This window comes from Hydra vulgaris, chromosome 13 (genome assembly GCF_038396675.1).
Source record: "Hydra vulgaris chromosome 13, alternate assembly HydraT2T_AEP".
Taxonomy (NCBI): Eukaryota; Metazoa; Cnidaria; class Hydrozoa; order Anthoathecata; family Hydridae; genus Hydra; species Hydra vulgaris.
In genome coordinates, this window is record NC_088932.1 from 8,146,926 (window position 1) to 8,172,500 (window position 25,575).

The following is a 25,575-nucleotide window of genomic DNA, read 5'->3' on the forward strand; positions in this document are numbered from 1 at the left end:
GCAGGTAGAATGTTTCGAACGAAAACCAAATTGAAATTCATTTAAACAGTTAAAAGAGTTAAGAAAAGAGTACACTCTAGAATACATAAATTTTTAAGAAGTTTACTAATATTAGATAAAAGAGAAATAAGTCTAGTTAGTACATAAAAGTTTAGAGCCGTTTTTAAATATTGAAACAACTCAAGATAATTGTAAAACATTCGGAAAAGTTCCATTTACAAATGATATATTAAGTAGTTTAGAAAGAATATTTGAAAATTCATAGTTTAATTCGAAAAGAATGTTGTGGGAATGCTATTTGGACCTATTGATTTTCTCGGCTTCAAAATAGATATAAGAGATGAAACTTCAGGAATATTTGTTGGAGATAGGAGTAGACTTTGTAAATTTGGATATTTAAGATATTTTGTATAGTTTATGCAAGACGAATGAATATTGGATTTTAGTTTTTGTGCGACGTTTGTAAAAAAAGTGTTAAACTTTTCAGAGATAAGATTTGGTTCAGTTATATATGTTTCATTATCTTGTAAACAGTTGGGAGATGAGTGATTAGAGTTTTTGACATTTCTTAATTTATTAATTCCTTTCCAAATTTCGCGAAGATTTTTTACATTTTCTGTAAAGTACTTTTTAAAATGCATTTTTTTACTGAGCTTAATTAAGGTAATTATTATGTATTTATATTGTTTGAAAGCAGTTTTAAATGTGTTTATGTTCCTAATATCTTTTAGTCTTTACATTTTTTTTAAAAAATAGATGGCGTATTTGAATCGATTTACGATTCCCTTTGTAATCCAAGGTTTAAATCGACGCTAGAAGTTCTTAATACTAATTTTTTTTTAAGTGGGGCGTAGCGGTTCAAAATCAAGGTTGTTTCAGAAATAAATGTTTGGAAACAAGAGTTAACATCATTGTTCTATATAAGATTATCCCAATTAATTTTTAATAAACCTGATTTGAAGTTTATTTTATTAAAACTTTTAAAATTTCATATTGTGATATATATTGTGATTGCGTGGTATAAATAATTTATTAAAATTAGGACAAATACAAAATTGAGGTAAGTGATCAGAAACTGAAGTTGTTAAATTTCCTGAAATAATTTCATTAGTTATTAAATTAGAAAAAATATTGTCATTGATTGTAGCAGAGTGGTTAGTAATTCTGGTTGGCAAAGTGATAAAAGGGCAAGTATTATAAAAAGAAAGCAAGTTTAAAAAATCAGATGTTGCAGTGTCATTATTTGATTGTATCAGATCAATATTATAATCACCTAGTAAGAATATCGATTTATTTTCAGCATTTATTTTTTGAAGCAAGACAGACATGGTAATTATAAAATTGTTTATATCCATGCAAGGGTTTTTATAAATTTAACCAACAATAATATTAGATTTTTTAGAAAAAATTATTTCAACAAATGTTGATTCTAAACAATATGATGTATAAATCACTTAATTATCCCTTCGTTTATATATTAATTTTTTTGATAAGTATAATAATGTACCTCAACAAGAAGATTCAGTTGGCGTGTGCTCAATGTTGTAGTTATCAATAGGGATTGGATGAATTGATAGTGTTCTTTTTTTAATCGTGTTACGGTTATACCAATAATGGAAAGTTCAAAACTCATTAACGATAGTAATACGTTTAATTCCTCAAAGTGTTTTTGCAAAGATGATATGTTTAAATGAAATAAAGAGAGAGCACTTAAAAGGTGGTTATATTTTTCTTTGAATAACTTATATATATTTGATGTTTTTTCGGCTTTTATATAAGTATTGTTTGACGTTTGTACTAAATGTACATCATTTTTTATGTTATCTTGAAACATGTTTTTGAATTTTCTAAACTTTATTGTTTTAATTACATTTATTACATTTTTTTCGAAAGAAGACATTGCTTGAAGTGGACATTTGGTTGAATTAGTTCCGTAGTTTATATAGTCCTTATTATCTTTGTACGCTAAATTGTTGCTTACAAAATAAAATGCTTTCCAACTCATATTTTTCAAAAACAGTTCCGTTTTCTCGAGTAGTTTTATTTTGCAGTCTTTTTCCTATGGTATGTGAATATTTTTGATTGAAAATCTCAGATTTATTGTTTTTATTTTATTAGACAAACTTGAGTAGAGTAATCAACTGGTTAGAGCAATTATATTGATTGGTTGTTTATGTATTATATTATATTAAAATAATGCAAAAAATCTCAAAAAAAGGAATTAAAAAATACCGTAGAACGTCTTCTAACGTAATAAAAGATGTAACTATTTAGTCTCCGGTATCAAAAGAGGACAGTAGAAATTTGTTGAAATATCGACACTTAGATAATATTTCATCTTTTTTATTAAGCAGGTTGTTTTCATTGTGATATAAAATTATAAATTTATCCCTTGAGTCAGAATGTGGAAACAAAAATAGGCAGTCGTTTACTTGCATTAATTGCCCTTCACGTTCCAGTAAAACATAAATTTCACAAAATATTTAAAAGAAATTCGATCAAAGTTAGTTATACCTGTATGTAAAACGTAAAGTCTATAATTAGTTCACATCACCACAAGATTTTACACAGTAATACAAATTTGAATGCAAGAACTTGCAACTGTAATGCAAAGACTGCTTTCCCATTGAACATTCAGTGTTTACTAGGTAATATTGCTTATCAGGCTACTGCGATTGATGAAAATCCTAATACTAAAGAAAAAGAAACAATATGTTTCGGTATCAGCGAGACACCATTCAAACTTAGATACGCAAATCATTTAAAATATTTTAATGCCTTGAAATACTGAAATGATACCGAGCTTTCATCGGAGATTTGGAGTTTAAAAGAAAAAAACATAAAGCACACAATAAAGTGGAAAATTATAAAACGCAGTAAACCTATTAAAACAACATCCAAAATTTGTTCTAAAAATTTTTTTAAAATCTGGAAAACTCAGTGTACCATCATTTAAAACTCAGGAGTATGATAAACATTCTGTTGTCTCTCAGTGCATTTGTGAATGGAACAAGAGTCTTGTATGCATAGTGAATGAGTTCAAAAAACTACAACTCCAAACACCTTTATCGACTTTTCTTAATTTAAAACAAAATTAATTTAAAAAAATTCTGAGAACAATATTATTCTAACTTATTGACATGATTTTCACTTAATATTTAAAATATACTCTTATTTTTTAATTATGATTACTACAACTATTATCATTAACTTTTTGTTTGTTTATTTTAAATTATTATCATCAAAATATGATTTTTAAATGTTTACTTAGTTTATGTATGTTCTATGTGTGTATGCTTATTATTAATCATATTATATTTAAAAACTGACGTCACTCCTTTGATCAGAATTCTGTATGAGTGACACCATCCTTATCAATCATTTAGTTATTATTAAAAAAATACTTATAAATAATTTCTTCATTTTTATATTATTTCATATTATTATCATTAATATATATATATATATATATATATATAATATATATATATATAATATATATATAATATATATATATTATATATATATATATAAATATATATATATATATATATATATATATATATATATATATATATATATATATATATATATATATATATATGTACATGCATATGTATATATATATATATATATATATATATATATATATATATATATATATATATATATATATTTATTAAGCAATTATATTTACTTACTACAATCAATAGAGTTTTGAATTTTTATTGTTATTATTATTATTGTTATTAATATCATTATTTTTCATTAATACCATTTTTTTTTATTAATATCATTATTTTTTTTAATACGATTATTTTTATTGTTATTCATACCATTTTTATTATTATAGTTATTATTAATGTTATTATTATTATTAACGTTACGATTTTTAGAGTTGTTATTTTTTTATTCTTATGTTATTATTCTTTAATTATTATTAGGTGTTTACGTATCATTAGTAATTATACTATTTGTCAACATCCTTGAATTGTAAAGTCATGTAATTCAGAATATATTGATTGATATATATATATATATATATATATATATATATATATATATATATATATATATATATATATATATATATATATATATATATATATATATATATATTGTTTAAACAACTTCACTTTCAAAAAGGCTGCAAGCAACAACTATTAGAGGTAGAAGTTACTAGAAGTAAAAGATGAAGTTTATAGAGCAAGATAACGATTAACAAACGACTTAAAAGGTTGCAAATTATATGAACCAGGAAAACAAGATGAAGAAAACGAATTACAAAAAACTGATGATCAAGGAAAAAAATAAGATGAATTAGAATTTTTGGAGCACTTAAAAACAGTCAAAATAAAAAGATAAGACTTAATTGAATGATTAGTAACACGAGATTAAGTTTCTAAAGACCAAAGGCGCTAGTTCTTTAAAACAGTGCCCATTATAGCATTTATAGTAAAGAGAAAGAGAGGAAACATTGCGACAATTTAATAATGATTGGAGGTTGGCTGCAAGAGCACGTCCAACTATATTTACTATGCATTTTTACACCTTGTCTAAAGGAGAAAGGTCATTATTGGAAGATCCACCCCAGATATGGCAACAGTATTCCGTAGAAGGACCGATTTGAGATTTATAAAAATGAAGAGCCATAGCTTTAGTAATGTGGAGAGCAGTAACGTTAACCTCTCAACATCTATCTAGTGCGCGATAAAACTTATCAATTATTAGCGTTTACAAATCAGCAGTAGAACGAGAAGGCTGAATTTCATATTGATGATCAAAAAGTATTTCAAAAAAAGTAGATCAAAGAGTTATTAGATTCAAGATGAGAGATTAAGTGTTTGTTAATTAAAGACTCAAAAACCTTGCTTATAATATCAAGAAGACTAATGGGACGGTAGTAAGACGAGTCAGATCGCTCTTCAGAGTTTTTGAAAATAAGGGTTAAAGATGCTGCTTTCCGGCACACTGGAAAACAAGATTCTGATAATCACTTGTCAAATAGTTTTGAAAGTATAGACGAAAGTTCCGGAGATCACTTTTGCAAGACTATATAGGTATCTTGTCCGGCCCAGATTCTGAATAAGACTTTTAGCATGAAATCACTTTAAGTTGGCTAGTTTTTACTTAGTTTGTCATTTTTTCATTTTATAAATCAAAAAAAAATTAGCAAGTTAAAGTTAAAGAATGACAAATTAAAGTGAAAATTGGCTAACTTAATCAACTTCTACTATTTTCACTTTGATTTGGCATTTTTTCATTTTAATTAGGAAATTTTCACTTTATTTTGTGAAGTGAAAACTTCCAAATTAAAATGAAAAAATGCCAAATTAAAGTAATAATTGACCAACATTACCTCAAAAAAGTGTAGTCATGGGTGCTCGCAGGCTTTTTGATATTTCAGATAAGACACTTTCAAGCATTGTGCAAACTCCAAACTTAAGTATTTTCATACCTATACCAAAAAAGGAGGCCTTGCAAAAATTTGGGATCGCGGAGACCTGGAAACAATTTTAAAAATTTGCCAAAAAAATTTATAACCTTGTCTTTTTTTTGTTGGGGGGGGGGGGGAAGGGGGAAGAGGTAGGGCTTAAAAAATCTGCATGGTCATAATCTTTGTAATTTACAATATTTTTCTATTAATCTTAAAATCTGTCAATAAATTTAAGTTTACTTTAGAATAGTAAAGTTAAAAATTTAACTACATCAGTGCTCTCACGTTTGGGCAGGAGGGCAAGCATTTTAGGGCTTTTGTTCCCAGACCTCCGCCATCCTAATTTTTTGCCAGGTCAAATTTGGCATTGGTATGAACATACTTATGTTTGGAGTGTGCACAATGTGTGAAAGTGTGAAAGTGTTCTATCTGAAACATCAAAAAAATCCTGCAGACGTCCACGCGACTAATGGAATAAAGAGAAAATATTGATGAGAAGATCTTAGCAAACATTTTAGCTTTGTCTTTAGGTAAGGTGACAAAATCTAAACCATACGAGAGAGGTGGAATAATAGACTTGTCTATATTATAGATACTGTTAAAGATTCTCCAAAGAACTGATGTTCGAGGAAAAAACTAGACGAATATAAACTTTTGGAGCACTAAGGAACAGTCACAGTACAAAGATGAGACTGAATAAAATGACTAGTAATACGAGAATCAATTTTAGTAGATTGCAAAAAAGACGCTTGCTCTTTATAGCAGCGCTTATTATAGTATTTATAAAAAAGAGAAAGAGAAGCAACATTACGACTATGTTACTATGATTGAAAGTTGGCTGCAAAATCAGGCCTTACTATGTTTAAAATGTGTTTTCGCATCTTTTTGTCTAAAAGAAAAAAGGCATCATTTGAAGATCATTTTTTTTTTTTTTGTAAATTTTTATATAGGTGCTCCAAGAAGTCCTTGCGGTCCTATCACTGAGCATCGCAGATGAGCATTTAATAGGAAGTTCACGCCTCCTTCCTAACCGATGTCGCAAAACTTGCCAAGAGGTGGGGTTTGAACCACGATCTTTTAATTCTAAGGCAAGTGCGCTGCCACTGCGCCACGGCTGCTAAAGATTTGCTCCAGATATGGCAATTATTAGTTTGAATTTATAAACTGAATGTTTTTAAATAAAATACTTTTTATTAAATACTATTATATTGTGACGTAAAAAAATTCTCACCTCCTTCCTCTTATTGACCCCCCTTCCTCCCCTTATTTATTAGATCTAGACTAAACTTCCCACTCCCCCTCCCTTTTATTCTTACCCTCTGCCCTCCCTTCCCTATTCTTGTACTAAAGACTCGAGAGTACCTAAAAAATAGAATCCAGAATAAGAAAGAGACGAATATGATTAAGATATGCAAACTTAGGAATGCTAATTTTTTATGGGATTTGATATATGGTTTCCAAGGAAGCTCGTAAGTAAAAGGTAATCCTAAAAGACGAAGGACTGATGACGAATCAAGCACATTATTGTTCATAAATATAGAATATTTTTTAAAATTATAGGGTTAGGGATAACGTCTTTAAGAACCGTCTTTAAGTCCATTGAGGACAACTTTTATACTACGATTGGTAAAGAAGGATTCAATAATCTTAAAGATGTTATCTGATACACCGTAAAAAGAGATCTTATAGAGAAGACCAGCTTGCCAAACTTTATCAAAGGTTTTAGAAATGTTGAAAGCAATAAAATTACCTGTCAACACCTACCTAATGTACCATGAAACTTATCAATTATAACCGCTAACAAATCAGCAGTAGAATGAGAAGACCAAAATCAATATTGATGATCAAAAAGTTATTGGATTTAAGATGAGAGATTAAATGTTTGTTAATTAAAGACTCAAAAACCTTGCTTATGATAGTAAGAAGACTAATGGGAAGGTAGTTAGAAGGTAGAAAAATCAGATTGCTCTTCAGAATGTTGGAAAATAGAGATAATAGACGCCGCTTTCCAGCAGGCTGGAAAACAAGACTCTGATAAGCACTTGTTAAATTGTTTTAAAACTATAGACGAAAGGTCCAGAGAACACTTTTCCGTCTTTTAAACATGTGGTTCGTATCCGGACCACAAGTTTAAAAGAGTCTAGCAGGAAGTCCCTTTAGATACAAAAGTTATTGATACGAATGCCTTACAATGGATCAATCTGTTTGTCGACTAAATCAGGTAGGATGTGATTAGTGGAATCAAGAGATGAGGTTGATGAAACTTTTTAAGCAAACAATTCAGATTTATTTTTAGGTGAGGTAACAAAATCTAAATCATTCTAGAGATGAGGAACAACAGATTTGCCGTTATTATAGACACTATTAAAGATTCTCAAAAAGTGTCTGAACCCTAATTTTTAAAATAAACTACGAAATTTCGTGACCTTAAAAAAACGAGCTTTAGCGTTAGAGAAAATTTTTTCATAATATTTTTTAACAATAGTGAAACGGCGTCTGTTTACTGGAGAATTATTTTGGTAATAGAAGTGGAAGTAATGGTCAAAGAATTTTTTTCGCAGCACATTAAGAGTAACACCATGGAGTGAGGTTTGAGATAGAATCGTCAAAAGAGAGATCAAACCGTGATCAGAAGCACCAAAGTTTGAATGTGGAGAAACTGAGCTCTGACTAGAATCAGAAAAAAGACATATGTCGAGTAGAGAAGGTAAATGATTCAGAATGTCTGGAAAGCAAGCTGGAAAGTATGCGCACGGAAGTAAGCGGACGTGTTTTTTTATGGCTGAAAAAAGTTTAATCTTTAAACAATTTTTTATAATACCATATCTTTATTTACAAAAAAAAGAAGAAAGAATAAAATAACAACAGGAAAGTTTGATAAATGTGGCAGTTACAATTGTTGAAATTCAAAAAACGCTAAAAGAAATGTTTTTAGAATATAAAAAAGACACTGCAGCATTGTTTTCAGAATATAAAAATGAGATGGCGATTATATAGAAACAGCAAGAACAAATTGTTATCAACTTTTTAAGTGCAAGCACCAAGATATTCAATGAAAGAATAGAAAAAAGCTTGAATTTCCACGAGGAGCTGTTCGATAAAAAAATTCCCAGTATCAACGAATGAGGAAACAAAAAATCAAGAAAAGAAACATCATTTAGTGAAAATAACAAGGAAAAACAAAGAATATCTGAAGATAGATCCAGAAAAAAAATCTAAGAATTGATAGTTTGTTGAAAACTGAAAAAGAAAGCTGGAATGAAACAGAAGAAAAAATGCAATTGCTTTTTGCAAGTAAATTAGGATTAACTGGAATAGATGTAGAGCGGGCTAATCGAACAGGATTAAAAAGAAATGGACGCTCCAGAACAATTGTCATTAATTTGACGAGGTATAAAGACAAGATAGAAATTCTGAAAAAATCATAAAATTTCAAAATCATTCGCCGATCCTATGGCGAAAATGTTTATCTTAGGTATGATAAAATTATTACTTCAAAAAACTCTTTACTTAAATTTAGTAATAATAAATCACATCAAAATTAAAAAGTTATATATATTTTAAATGAATACTTAAAGGTATACATATATATACATTTTTTTTTTAATGGCGGAAAGTAATGTTTTGAATGTTTTTGATATATCTACAAGAGAAAACGCTATACTTTTAACAATGACTTTGACCCTGACGTGAAGTATTTTAACAACTTTTCAATAGATATGTTTATTTTAATTTAAGTGATGCCTCAAGCTATTTAAACTCTTTATTATCAAATTTTTCATTATTAAATTTAAACATCAGGAGTATGAGTAAAAATTTTGTATACTTAAAATTAACTTAAAAAAACTTAAACTACAATTTTAGTGTAATATGTCTAACGGAAACTTGGTGTCAAAATGGCGAAAAGTTAAATTCAAATCTTTTTTTACCAGGTTATAATTCAATACACCAACCCAGGAAAAACAGCATCGGCGGGGGAGTATGTATTTTTATTCTTAATTCTTTTACTTTTAGAAAATTACTAAACCTCAGTGTCAATGACGCTATTTGAAGACGCTAAGAATTGAAATTCTTAATAAGAAAACCAAAAGTATTTTTATAACTTCTCTTTACAGACCACCTAATAGTAATTTTGAAGACCAGACCACCTAATGGTAATTTTGAAGCATTTGAAAACACTTAAAAAATATATTGCCAAAAGTCATTAAAAAACATTATTCAAAAAATAAATAATGATTCCTACGCTAAACGGTTTGTAAATACTCAACTTCAGAACAGTTTAATACCTGTAATTAACAAACCAACACGCGTAACACGCAATACTGCTTTAGTTATTGACATAATATTATCATTAATATTACCATGCTAAATCAAAAGTGGAATATTAAAAACTGATATCACCGATCATTTTCCAAATTTTCTTATAAATTAATCTTTAATTCCTGAATATAAAAAATTATTTGCAACATATGCAAGACAAATAAACGACCAATCTATTATCAAATTTCAAGAATTATTAACAGAAATTGATTGTTTTCTAAACAATACGAAAGATCCTTTCCAAAAGTTAAAAAAACAAATAATTCCAAAAACTTTAATATTCTGGGGATGACAAATGGTATTTCATTTTGGAAAATCATCCAGAAAAAAACAAACGTTGTATGAAAACATTTAAAAAAATAAAACTTATAACAATGAAGTTAAATACAAAAAGTATAAAAATTGTTTTGAACGAATAAAAAAGCAAATAAAAAAAAGTTATTATTCGAACGTCTTAGAACATTCAATAGGAAATAGTAAAAAGACATGGGAAGTAATTAAAGAAGTTACAGGGGAAAAACAATTACAAAAAAACACCACTATTCCATATATATTAAAGCTAAACTTAAACAAACAAATATTTGGTAAGAAAGAAATAGCTGAAAACTTCAACAAATGTTTTATAAACATAGGAGAAAAAATTAGCAGCAGATATAATTCCTGGAAATAAAACATTCCAATCCTATTTTAAAAAAACTCACTACGTAATGGATGAACTGTCTCTAAATGATCTTCCTTTGAGCATCCTTTAATGAGCTTAAAATAAATAAAAGTGTCGGGTTTGATGACATTAATGTTAATGTTCTAAAAGCTGTTTTTGATATTATTAAAATACTTCTTATGTTTATCTTCAATCTTTTAATAACAACTGGTATTTTTCTTTGACAATTAAAAATAGCAAGAGTTGTCCCTGTATACAAAAATGGCGACGATTCTATACCATCTACACTACAGACCTATATCTATCCTTTCTTGTTTTGTTTTTTGTTTGTTTTTTTGTTCTTTATAACAATATTTATGATACAGATACAAATAATGTAAAGAAAGAAAAGTTAACAAGTCAAGATATTGTTAAGAAATAAAGAATAAAAATAAATATAAAGAACGCGGATACTCAAAGAAGACCATCATGTCTTGTCATAGTGAAACCACTATTGAAAAGGTTAGAACGTTTTTTTTTAATGGCTTTTTTCTTTTTTCTTACGGCGTTTACGGCTTGCATCAATCAAGTTACTGTGTCTTCCGAACAGCTGACTCACGCGAACAATAATGTCCATAATTTTCTAGATAAATCTCTTGCGCACACTTAATCTAATTTGTCAAAAATAATCACTGAATTTTATTTATCGCTATATATTATTCACAAATTATCACTGAATATAATCAATAAATATCATTTCCAGACTGAATATAATGCATTTCCAGATTGTTCAAAAGGTTGTCCAAAAGGACCTACAATGGTTATCGCTGTACGTTAAGCCAAATTACCAAATTTCCGTTTACGCTTTTAACAAAAAAAAAAATGTATTAACATTTTTTAAAGTTGCTTGAGCGTATTATGTATAACAGACTGTATAATTATTTTGAAAAACATAATATTTTATTCAGCAAACAGTTTAATAACTGATTTAGCGAGCCAAATTCTGGATGGGTTTGGTAAAAAAAGTTATACTCTCGACTTGTTAATCGACTTGTCAAAAGATCATAAAATTCTTTTATACAAAGGTGTATCTTACAATTCAACGTGTACAAAGTTAGAAACAATAAGCTGCAGAGTTCCTCAAGGCTCTATTCTTGGACCCTAACTTTTTCTGATTTACGTAAATGATATATACCTATCTTCAAACATGCTTAATTTTGTTCTTTTTGCTGATGACATTAATCTATTTTATACCCATTCCAATATAAAAATAATTTTCTTTACAGTAAGTTGCGAGCTGGAAAACCTTAATGACTGGTTTAAATCAAACAAATTCTCTTTGAATATCAGTAAAACTAAGTACATTTTATTTCATCACCAATAAATAAAATGTACTTAGTTTTGCTGATCATCATCAAAATCCGATGACTTACCTCTGGAGCTTCCTCACCAAATAATAAATAACAATATAGTAAACAGAGTTTCATCACTTAAAATCTTAGGAGTAATATTTGATGATCATCTTAATTGGAAAAATCATATTACGCTAGTTGAAAACAAAATTTCTAAAAATATAGGAATTATGCATAAAACAAAACACCTACTAAGTAAAAAATGTTTAAAAGATTTATATTACTCTTTTACCCATTGCTACATAAGCTATTGTAATATTGCTTGGGCAAGTACTTGCCCTTGAGCAATGAAAAATATATATATTAAACAAAAACAAGCCAGTAGAATTATATATAATGTGCATAAATACGCCCACTCCAAGCTGTTACTCCGGGAAATTAAAGCTCCTAATGTCTATGCGTTAAACGTGTTCCAAAACATGTTATTCATGTTTGAATATATCAAAATGACATGCTTCCAAAATCCTTTAAAAACCGATTTCTAAAAATTAATCATAAATACTTAACGAGATGCTCTATCCATAATTTTAATTTCAACTCTTAAAACATCTGATTACTCAATTTCATATCGAGGACCTCCTCTGTGGGATATGTGAAAAGTATAACTTCAATAAATTGTTTTAAAAATATAGTGAAACATTATTTACTTGAATTAACAGACACAAATATATTTTTGTACTTTTAAGTGAAAAAAAAAATGTCGTACTCTTGTTGTAATTATGTATTAAAATGTTTTATAAAACGAGTGTTTGTAAATTTATATAATAAAAAATTTGTAAAAAATATTTTACGTTCACCATAGGGCCTTGATGGCAAGACTTCTGTCTTCTACTTGCTCCTGTCATTATTAATTTTTTATTTAAATTTTATTGATGAAAATTGTAAAACAAGAACGTTGTAAAATGTTTATAAATGACGAATAAATATTTCTATACTTAAAAGTGGGCTATTTGTGTTAGCCTTAACGCCTGCAAAGTCAGTGACACTAGAGCTAATTCATTCAGTGTGATGAGCATAAAAGTCACCAATAACAACAATGTTGGTTGAAGGATAAAGAAAAGTAGTTGGTCAATTTGATCAGAAATAGCATAAAAAAGTGCAGTCTTTAGGCGAAGAAGAGCAATATAAAAGAAAAAGAAAGGTGATATAGTGAAGTGTTGCTAAACGAAAGTACATAAAAGAACAGTCGGAGAATTCGAACCTAGTTTGAGTTCCTAGAAATTTTAATACCCAAGCCAAGCATGTGACTATTGGAATCTTTACAAACTAGAAAATGGTAACCAATAACATCAAGATTACAAGATAAGTCAGCCGAACTCAACTTAGTCTCACAAACAGTAAGTAGGTCTGGTGAACTTTGCAAAAGATAAGACTTAACAGAAGAAAAGTGACTTTGAAGACCACGAGTATTAGAGAATGATAGGTTTAGAGAACTCGGAGGTGACGAAAGTTTTTTTTGTTTTATAGTTTTTGGTACTTCTTTCCTCATTTTTGGAACTTTTACAGAACATGACTCAAAGCAACTTAGTTTTAGAGCTCTACCTATATTAGAAGGTTATATAATGAGTTGCCTAATAATAAAAACAGAGGCACAAAAACCCATGCATTGAGTCAAGAAGATCCAGCTTTTAACATCCTAAATTGGAAACAATTTATTATAAATACATTTACACCGGCCTAATAGATGAAAAAGGGGTGCGATGCTGGTTAACAGACAGAAATCTCTTTAGCCTTTGCGTAGGAGACCTTTCACAAGACAGCAGTCGGATGCATTTAAGGTCTACCCAAGATGATTAATTTTATCGAGGAACTATTTCCAGCCTTTACTCAATCATGAGCCCTAAGGCAGAGGGCGTGTTAAGTCAGAGTTGGTATCTCCTAGCCTTTGCCTAACAAAGCGTATCCTACAAGGCAGACGGGCTTCTGGCTGGTTGCACTGGGTTTCATGTTACCAGTAGCAAGACAACCTGACCAGAGCAGGATAACCTAACCTTACTGGAAAGAGCTTCTGGCAACCTGACAATCTTCTGGTTTACTAGGTGGAGATCTATAGTTTGAAGCCGGCATTGGTCATATATGTATCATTGATAAGGAAAAGCGCGTGAACTTCCTGGCTATATGCTAATCAGCGGTCCTTTGTGAGAAGACCGGTAGGACCATGGTTTGTCATCATCTTTCATATATATTATTTCAAATTGTTGCTTCGCTTACTGATTTTTGACCAAATTCTGTAAATCCTAACTTTCAGATCTTATCAAAATATTTTTTAAATCTTTAAATGTGACTAAACTGACCATCAAAAGCAATTTTATACTTTTGAAATTTGTATAAGAAATTGTATGAGAAATCGTCAAACTAACATATGAACTACTAAAATAAATTATAAAAAACAACTCGATTGAAAAAAAAAGTTGAACGGAAATCAATTTAAAAGTTTGTGCATTTAATTTCATTTCAACATTTTTCGGTGTTTTTTTTTTTAAAAAAAAAAATTATTAAAAAAAATATTGAGCTAGTTATTGACATCTTAGCTAAAAAAAAAAAAAATTTTCCGTAGTGCAAAAATAAATAAACAAAGTCTTTAGCAAATACTACTTTTTTAACATGTTTAAAATATAAAATAAACTATATATTTCTGCTCCATTTTTAATTAAAATGTATGGTTTTAGTTGTTATACTTATTTAAACTTTCAACATTGTGTTTTGTTTCATTTTTTTATTGTTGTTGTTTACTTTTTGCTCGTACAATCAAAGAGTAAAAAGTTACTATGAAGTAAAAAGCAGTTTACGTAAATATCGTTTTATTTCATTAATATTTAAATGATGCGGAATTAAAAATAAAAAGTGTATCAAAACTTCTTCATTATTTTTAAAACAATTTATTTCACAATAATTTTTTAGCCTTCATGACTTAATCAACTTTTAGTCGTCTTAGTCGGTTTAAAGATTGTGTCAGTCGACTTAAGAACATATATTAGTCGATTTTATTCGACAGTCAAGTTAATTTAATGTCGTAAGACGCAAATCATAACGTCAACAATGATATATTGTTGAAAAATGAAAAGGGGATTGTATATAAAGAGAAAAAAGTCAAAAAAAGTTAAATGCTGTAGTTTGAAGACAAATTAAGTAAGTAGTTTTTCTTTTTATAAAAGTCACTAAAATGGGTTCCATCTTTTACAAATGATATAGAAGACAAAGTTGAAAATAACGAGAAAGTTTATTTCTAGATTTTTGAGTCAACTCACATATATGATTTAACATAAAAACAAATCCACTTAGCAGTCTTTTTCTTTATGAAGTTTGTTTGAAGGATAACAACTTTGCTTCATTGTTTTTAATAAAAATTCGAAAAGAAATAGTATTTTTAATTATACTTTTGCTTTGTTGTTGTTGTATGTTTGTTTGTTTTTATTATCTTTAAGATTCGAATCTGTTTAAATAAAACCAAATTGTATTTTGATAAGTATTGGCAAAGCTATAACATTTCAAGTTTAAAAAAACTTTTTGGCTACAAAAAGTTTTTTTTTTAACTTAAAATGTTAAGTTTTTTTGCTTAAAAATTGGCCTCAGGTTTTTTAAGGTTACTAGAGACCATTGTTTCCCTAACATTATAAAGGTAATTGCAGTGAAACAAAGAGATAAACTATTAATGCCTTGACTTTGCCACAGAGACCACAGTTTCCGTAACATTGTTTGGAGCCATAGTCTTTTAATTTAGTTAAATTTTTTTTCAAATAAAAACTTTTTCAATTTTTATTAAAATATAAATAAGTGGGTATCAAAAGGTAAGGTTTTAAAATAGATGAAATAATTAAGATTGCTATAAGGGAAGCAGATGGGTGTTTACAACATCAACTAATACAATGGTCAATATAGGTGCAGACATAGGAAAAAAGATTTTTGATCACATTCTAAAAACAGACACAAACATGGTACAAAATTTTAGTGAAAAATTTTTTTTGTCATTTCAAACCAATTTCAGGCATTTTAGAACTTTTGTGGAAACAAAAAATGATGAACTTTCAATAGATAATACAAGCAGAATTTTAAAAGTTAATAAATTGTTAAAACAAGCCTTTCATTGCAAAAAGTTTTTCAAATCTTAATTTTAGAATTGTAAAAATAATCAAAAGTTTCTGAACAATAAGAAACTTTTGATTATTTTTACAATTCTAAAATATTTCAAAGTATTGTTAACTCAAGAGGATTTCATACAAATAGAAGAACTATTTGATCAAACATAGTGCAAATGCTTATACATTTTAGGAATGTGATTCTGTAAAAGTATACTAGTGTTTTTAAAGATGTATAATACTATATTATAGGTATGTTTTATTATGTTATTAGATGAATAATATTTGATGTTGATGTTTTGTCTCTTAAAGATAAAAATATATCAGTGTTAAAGTCAAGTAAACAATGTGATTTAAAGACAATTTAAATTTTTTTTTTTTCATGAAAGCTACATAAAGTAATTCCTACTTTTCTATAGATATATATACACATACATACATACATACATACATACATACATACATACATACATACATACATACATACATACATACATACATACATACATACATACATATATTTATATGTGTGTGTGTTTAAGTGACATTGTAGTACGTAAATAATTACCTTTTAAGTATTACCTTTCAATTACCTTTCAAGTAAAAGCAATCCTAACAATAAAGTTGCAAAAAATAATGTTGCGATAATAAAGCTACCTTGGCTACCAACACTTGGACCAAAACTGCGAAAAACACTAAAAATTTATGTCAATGTTATTTTTACAACACCACCTAATTTAAAAACAAATCTTTGTAACAACAAATCTAGTTTAATGCCAAAGAGCATCTCTGGTGTGTAAAAGCTTACGTGTTCGTGTGGGTGAATTTATATTGGGGAAACAAAAAAGAGAATTTTGCAAAGAAGCATAGAACACCAAACTAATAGCATGAATGGCAATTGGCGAGCTTCTGGAGCAACTGAGCATTGCAAAGAATGCCAGGTGATATTTGGCTAGCTGCACCCAAAAACTTTATCTATAAATAACAACTATCATGAAAGGAAAATAAGGGAATCGATTAAAATTAACTATGCGCAAACATCACAGGAGGTTAAGCAATACCCGGTACTGCTTAACAGGGGTAAAAGTTGCTTCAAATAGTTAAAGACCACTATTTAAGAAAATCATAAAAAAACAAAACCATTTTTATTTTTATTTTGATGTGGTCTTTGTAATGGCTTTTTTATGATTTTTAAAATTTCATTTTGTAACAGTTTTTAAATTGGTATTTTACATCTGATGATGGTCTATATAAATAAGACTGAAATATCACAAAAAAGAAAAATTAGTTAGTATGATGCTGTTTTCGATGTTTTATAACTTATTATGCATATATATATATATATATATATATATATATATATATATATATATATATATATATATATATATATATATATATATATATATATATATATATATATATATGGCATTTTCAAAAAATCACACACAGAAACTCGTATATGTTTTGTCTATTATTTTCATAATAATAAAACAGTCGATTTTCAATTTGCTCTCATTTAATTCTAACCTATATAAATGTTTTGTAAACAAAAAATGTTATATGTTAATAATGTTAACAAAGAATAAATTAAGTTTGGTGGAATCACGCACAGAACAGAAAAACTCACATTTTAGTGATTAGATAAATAAACTTAAATTCCTCAAAAAATATAAGTTTCAGCGTTTTATTTTTTTTTTTAAATGATGTTTTAAACATAAGTAAAGCTTTCGAGAAAGTTACAGGATTGCACTATGTATCATAGAGTCACAGCAATTGTTTAAACAAGTTCATGAATGATCATGCACAGAAATCACGCACAGAAGTTGCGAATTTGTTAATTTTATGTAGATATTTTTAAGGAAATAAATTGCTTGTGAGTATTTTAAGTGAAATAATATACTTCTACGACTCTTTAACATATTTCTGATGAGAGATTGCATTCATCAATTATCAGCGATATAATTGCACAAAAAAAATAAATTGATCAAAATATGTAAATTTTATTTATTCAGGTAGTCTAAAACATGATAAAAATATTTTTGTTATAAATAATTAAGAAAATAACAATATTATGCATATTTCAAAAAGTCCCAGATTTTAATTGCTAAAACAAAGTAAAATAAAAAATCACTCACACAAAATGTAATCCCCATATATACATATATATATATATATATATATATATATATATATATATATATATATGAATATATATATATATATATATATATATATATATATATATATATATATATATATATATATATATATATATATATATATATAGATCTATAGTTTGTTGTCTTTGGGAAGAGCGGAAGGAAAAAAGTGATTCTTACGCCAACACATACGTCACTTTTAATTACTTTTGACTTTCGTCCAACATTTGCGTGTTGGACGAAAGTAAAAACATTAATTTAATTACAAATAAATCGTTTTTAAAAAAAACCACAAAAACGCAAATTTAATTGACCAGAATGATTTAAAAACATTCTGAATGTTTTTAACAATATAAACAATGTTTTATTTTTATTTTTTTAATAAAATGTTTTTATTTTTAATTTTTTTAATAAAATGTTTTTATTTTTATTTTTTTTACTGTAAATCATGCGCAGAGTGTTGCTACATCGACTATCTTATAGCCTGACTCGCAAGGGAGTGCTGCTACACCGACTGACAAATAGCCTGACTCGCAAGGGAGTGCTGCTACATCGACTGACAAATAGCCTGACCCGCAATGAAGTGCTGCTACATCTACTTCCTTTTAGCCTGACCCGCAAGGGAGTGTTGCTACATCGACTGAGGGTTTGGTTGGGGCAGGCAGTCTATCAATTAATAAAAAAAAAAAAATTCCGGTCTTGCATTTTAATTTTTACTTTTTGTCAACAAAATATGGAAAAAACTTTCGGACAACATCTACGGGTTGTATATATATATATATATATATATATATATATATATATATATATATATATATATATATATATATATATATATATATATATATATATATATATATATATATAGTTCTATAGTTTGTTGGCTTTAGGAAGAGCGGAAGGAAAAAAGTGATTCTTATGCCAACACATACGTCACTTTTAATTACTTTTGACTTTCGTCCAACATTTCCGTGTTGGACGAAAGTAAAAACCATTAATTTAATTACAAATTAATCGTTTTTTAAAAAAACCACAAAAACGCAAATTTAATTGACCAGAATGTTTTTAAAAACATTCTGAATGTTTTTATAACATTTTGAATGTTTTTAACAATATAAACAATGTTTTTATTTTTATTTTTTTTAATAAAATGTTTTTATTTTTATTTTTTTTAATAAAATGTTTTTATTTTTATTTTTTTTACTGTAAATCATGCGCAGAGTGTTGCTACATCGACTATCTTATAGCCTGACTCGCAAGGGAGTGCTGCTACATCGACTGACAAATAGCCTGACTCGCAAGGGAGTGCTGCTACATCGACTGACAAATAGCCTGACTCGCAAGGGAGTGCTGCTACATCGACTGACAAATAGCCTGACCCGCAAGGGAGTGCTGCTACATCGACTGAGGGTTTGGTTGGGGCAGGCAGTCTATCATTATTAAAAAAAAAAAATTCCGGTCTTGCATTTTAATTTTTACTTTTTGTCAACAAAATATCGAAAAAACTTTCGGACAACATCTAAGGGTTCTATATATATATATATATATATATATATATATATATATATATATATATATATATATATATATATATATATATATATATATATATATATATATATATATATATATATATATATATATATATATATATGTATATATATATATATATATATAGATTATAGTTTGTTGTCTTTGGGAAGAGCGGAAGGAAAAAAGTGATTCTGACGCCAACACATACGTCACTTTTAATTACTTTTGACTTTCGTCCAACATTTGCGTGTTGGACGAAAGTAAAAACCATTAATTTAATTACAAATAAATCGTTTTTAAAAAAAACCACAAAAACGCAAATTTAATTGACCAGAATGATTTAAAAACATTCTGAATGTTTTTAACAATATAAACAATGTTTTTATTTTTATTTTTTTTAATAAAATGTTTTTATTTTTAATTTTTTTAATAAAATGTTTTTATTTTTATTTATTTTTAATGTAAATCATGCGCGGAGTGTTGCTACATCGACTATCTTATAGCCTGACTCGCAAGGGAGTGCTGCTACATCGACTGACAAATAGCCTGACTCGCAAGGGAGTGCTGCTACATCGACTGACAAATAGCCTGACCCGCAAGGGAGTGCTGCTACATCTACTATCTTTTAGCCTGACCCGCAAGGGAGTGTTGCTACATCGACTGAGGGTTTGGTTGGGGCAGGCAGTCTATCAATTAATAAAAAAAAATAATTCCGGTCTTGCATTTTAATTTTTACTTTTTGTCAACAAAAAATATGGAAAAAAATTTCGGACAACATCTACGGGTTGTATATATATATATATATATATATATATATATATATATATATATATATATATATATATATATATATATATATATATATATATATATATATATATATATATATATATATATATATATATATATATATATATATATACGTATATATAATATATATATATATACAGTATATATATATATATATATATATATATATATATATATATATATATATTATATATTATATATATATATATATGTATATATATATAAATTTACATATATATTTATATATATATATATATATATATATATATATATATATAGTTCTATAAATTGTTGTATTTGTATATATATATTTATGTATGTATATATACACATATATATATATATATATATATATATATATACATGTATATATATATTGTATATATATATATATATATATATATATATACAATATATATATACATGTATATATATTGATATATATACATTATATATTATATATATATATATGTATATATATATATATATATATATATATAAATTGTTACATTTGTATATATATACATATATATATATATATATATATATATATATATATATATATATATATATATATATATATATGTATATATATATAAATGTATATATATATATATAAATGTATATATATATATATATATATATATATAGAACCCTTAGATGTTGTCCGAAAGTTTTTTCCATATTTTGTTGACAAAATGTAAAAATTAAAATGCAAGACCGGAATTATTTTTTTTATTAATTGATAGACTGATTGATTTTTATTTTTTTTAATAAAATGTTTTTATTTTTAATTTTTTTAATAAAATGTTTTTATTAAAAAAATTAAAATTAAAAGGCTAAAATTAAAAAATTAAATCACTTTTTTTCTTCCGCTCTTCCCAAAGACAACAAACTATAGATCTATATATATATATATATATATATATATATATATATATATATATATATATATATATATCAATTAATATATAAAGGCTATAAGATAGTCGTTGTAGCAACACTCCGCGCATGATTTACATTAAAAAAAATTAAAAATAAAAACATATTTAAAAAAATAAAAATAAAATTATTGCTTATATTGTTAAAAACATTCAGAATGTTTTTAAACCATTCTGGTCAATTAAATTTGCGTTTTTGTGGGTTTTTTTAAAAAGGATTTATTTTTAATTAAATTTATGGTTTTTACTTTCGTCCAACACGCAAATGTTGGACGAAAGTCAAAAGTAATTAAAAGTGACATATGTGTTGGCGTAAGAATCACTTTTTTTCTTCCGCTCTTCCTAAAGACAACAAACTATAGATCTATATATATATATATATATATATATATATATATATATATATATATATATATATATATATATATATATAGTTCTATAAATTGTTGCATTTGTATATATATAAATATATATATATATATATATATATATATATATATATATATATATATATATATATATATATATATATATATATATAAATATATATATATATATACATATATATATATATATATATATATATATATATATATATATATATATATATATATATATATATATATATATATATATATATATATACATATATATATATATATATATATAAATTGTTGCATTTGTATATATATATATATATATATATATATATATATATATATATATATATATATATATATATATATATATATATATATACATATATATTATTATTATTATTATTTTTTTAATAATTCACCTGTCCAAGGCCGAGAAGGCCACTACAGATGAGGAGGCTACTTGTGGTTATAACCCTCTCTCAACTCTATAACTCTGAAACACGAACCTTGATGAACAAGGCCACTGTATATATATATATATATATATATATATATATATATATATATATATATATATATATATATATATATATATATATATATATATAAATAATTAGTAAAAAACACTTATCTAACTTTTATCTTCGACTCGGAGTTTCACCATCGCTGGATCATCAGGAAGAGTTCGCTGTAAAAAACACTTATCTAAGTTTTAAACATAATTAAAAATAAGTAAAAAACACTTATCTAACTTTTATCTTCGACTCGGAGTTTCACCATCGCTGGATCATCAGGAAGGAACTCTTCCTGATGATCCAGCGATGGTGAAACTCCGAGTCGAAGATAAAAGTTAGATAAGTGTTTTTTACTAATTAATTATTGCTCTGTTCTTTAAGAACATTGAGCACTCTATTTGTAAAATACACTAACATAATTTACATATATATATATATATATATATATATATATATATATATATATATATATATATATATATATATATATATATATATATATATATATATATATATATATATTAATACAGTGGCCTTGTTCATCAAGGTTCGTGTTTTAGAGTTTATATGCATATGCTTAAATACATTTTTTTAACATGTAGAAACAAAAACTATGCATTATTTTCAACATGGATGAAATCATTAGGAATCAGCAGTTTAAGGTAAAATTTAGCCGCAGTATTGGAATACATTGGAAAACCTTAGGGCGATGGTTATCAATTGAAGATAGTTGCTTAGATGCAATAGAGCGAGATTATGCTGGAACTGAAAATCAAGCATATGAAATGCTGAAAAAATGGACAAATATGAGTGACAATGCATCAATAGATCTGTTAACAGCTTCTTTGATAAATATGGAGAGAACAGATTTAATCAAAGAACTAGAGAAATTTAAGGGTAAAATTTAATGCTAATTCCTTTTTTTTTCATTATTATAAACATTATCTTTCAATATGTTTCTATAATTGTGGTATTCATTAACATTTATTTTTATATATGGTGTCAGTACTTATCAAGCAATAAACCAAAATTTTTCAAAAAATAACTTTAGTTTGTGCATATTTTTAAATGTCTGTATGGAAAATTAGTTGTTAAGAATAAGTTTTTGATTGAACTTAAAACAATTTAACACATAATGTGACCTATAGTATGAACTTTATGGAAAAACATGCTATTTTTATGATTACAAAGAGTTTAATAATTTTATTTATTATCTCATGAAATATTCTCTTCTTTATTTTCAGGGAAAGATGATATCTCATTCTTCTGCAGCATATACATGATATCTGCACTAAATAATTATAATTATTTAGTGCAAATATCATATATATGCTTCAGAGGAATAAAATATTATTTTGTTTCTTGGCATATATAGTTGTAAATGAAATATTAAATTCTTCCTCTTATATTAGGAAATTTGTTTTTTGCAGCATTTTAATAAAAAAATTTGAAAATTTTAAAATGTTATTTTTGGATTAGATAAAGTAATTTATGTGATTTATAATGTAAACATGGATAACTGCAATACTTGTGATGAAGAAGAAACAACAATTGCCCCTTTATCTCAAAATATAAAAAATATGAAGATGTTTCTATGCAGGAGACCTTATAAAAAATTTCTGAAAAAACCTTATCAGTTGATGTTGCCTCCAATGACATACCAGAATGAATAATTAGTTGGCATTTAAAAAAACAACAAAACGGAGAAAGTGTGAAGAAAAGTGGTTCAAAAAGTTTATTTACGGAATTTGAAGAAGAACAATTGGTTGAACGGCTTGTTATGTCATCTAATTTGGGCAATCCTAAAACGATGGATGATTTAATTAATTAATTTAATTAAGGCTGCTTTAGACATGCGGAAACTTCAAAAATCTTCAGATACTCTGCAGTTCAAAAATGGACTTCCAACAGAATATTGATTAAGATCATTCCTTATAATAAAAACTGGAGTAGTTCTTTGTACCCCTGAATCTATTAGTAAAGCAGCAGCAATGGTTCAGCAGAATTACTGGATAAAATCTTTTCACCATTTTTCTAATCTTTTAAGAAGGAATGGTTTACTTCATGTCTTTAATTGTACAGATGCTTTTTACAATATCGATGAGACAAATTTTGAATTAAATCCAAGTGTGAAGTGAGTTCTCTCAAGGAAAGGTTGGTAAACAGTTTATAAAGTTAGTTCATCAAGGCCTAAAGAAAACATATATGTCTGCTATTGCTTTGGAGTTAATAGTAAAAATGTGTAATACATCAATTTTTGGACCAGCCAAACTAGGATGGAAAAAGGAAGTAAATAATTAGAAAAGAAAAAATTGTTGCAAGGAGGTTGATGAGGTTGAGTTTATAAAAAATTTAAAACTAATGAATGATAGAATTATTACAAAATCAAAAATAGGTAATGTTTTCCATGGTACAGGAACTTTCCCACTAAATATTGAGAATGTTCATCTTGAGCAGTGTATTGGAGTAGATAACGATTCTGAATCTGCTTCCAATTCAGCTGCACAAGTATCCTTTTGAATGTTTTAAAATTCAACTTTCAAATGCAGCTTGATCTAGTAAAAAACATTATCAGTAATGAACTAATTGCTTCTGTTCAAGGTAATCATACAGGTTGTCAGTATAAATAAAATGGTTTGATTTTTTTATTAAATATTTTTACGTTGATTTTTTAATGTAGAATCACCTTGTGTACCAATTGATAAGGCAACAGCAGTTCTTCATTACATCTCTAAATTACAGGAAAATATAGAGCCATTGCATAACCTTTTGAGCTACACCCCTGGTGTAATTTAATTGAGATCACATTAGGTTATCCTAGTATGTTCTGAATTCTTTAGTTATACTTTCATCAGCATTTCATAATCAAACGGCAGTTCCAGTTTCCTCAACTTTAATTCAGGACATGCTTAAACTTCCAGAACCAATTAAATGCACAACAAATAGAAAATACGAGAAAATTAATTATGGAATCTTCACAAGTTTTGGAAATGTATAAAAAAGAAGACGAAAAAAAAGAGAAAAAGAAAAAGAAATGAAAAAGATTCTTGAAGAACGAAAAATAATATAAAAAATTTTTTCAAAAAAGAATTTCTAACGTCATTTTTTCAAACACCGTAAAAAAAAGAAATTTTCCAAACACAAAATACAGATTTCATACCACAAGAAATATATTGGTTAAGTATTTTTATTTTTAAGTAAAAACAATATGACGCAATAAAAATGGGATCATAACTTGTATAATATTTTCTTTACTGCATATTTCTTTTGAAGAAAGTATATGAGTAAAAAGTTATAACAGGGCTCAAATTAAGTGATCGCAAATTTCAATATCCGGAAATATTTCTGG

At 26.7% G+C, this 25,575-nt stretch overlaps 1 protein-coding gene across 1 annotated transcript in view; it reads left to right on the forward strand.

Moving 5' to 3' along the window:
* The first annotated feature begins 14,811 nt into the window (after nt 1–14,811).
* The window catches only part of LOC124815320 (NACHT, LRR and PYD domains-containing protein 3), a 58,020-nt gene continuing 47,256 nt past the window's right edge, over nt 14,812–25,575 (forward strand). The window contains exons 1-2 of the mRNA XM_065816904.1: nt 14,812–14,938; nt 22,829–23,123. Coding sequence (XP_065672976.1) covers nt 22,856–23,123 — 268 coding nt within the window. The 5' untranslated portion in view covers nt 14,812–14,938; nt 22,829–22,855. The remainder of the gene's footprint in view (nt 14,939–22,828; nt 23,124–25,575) is intronic.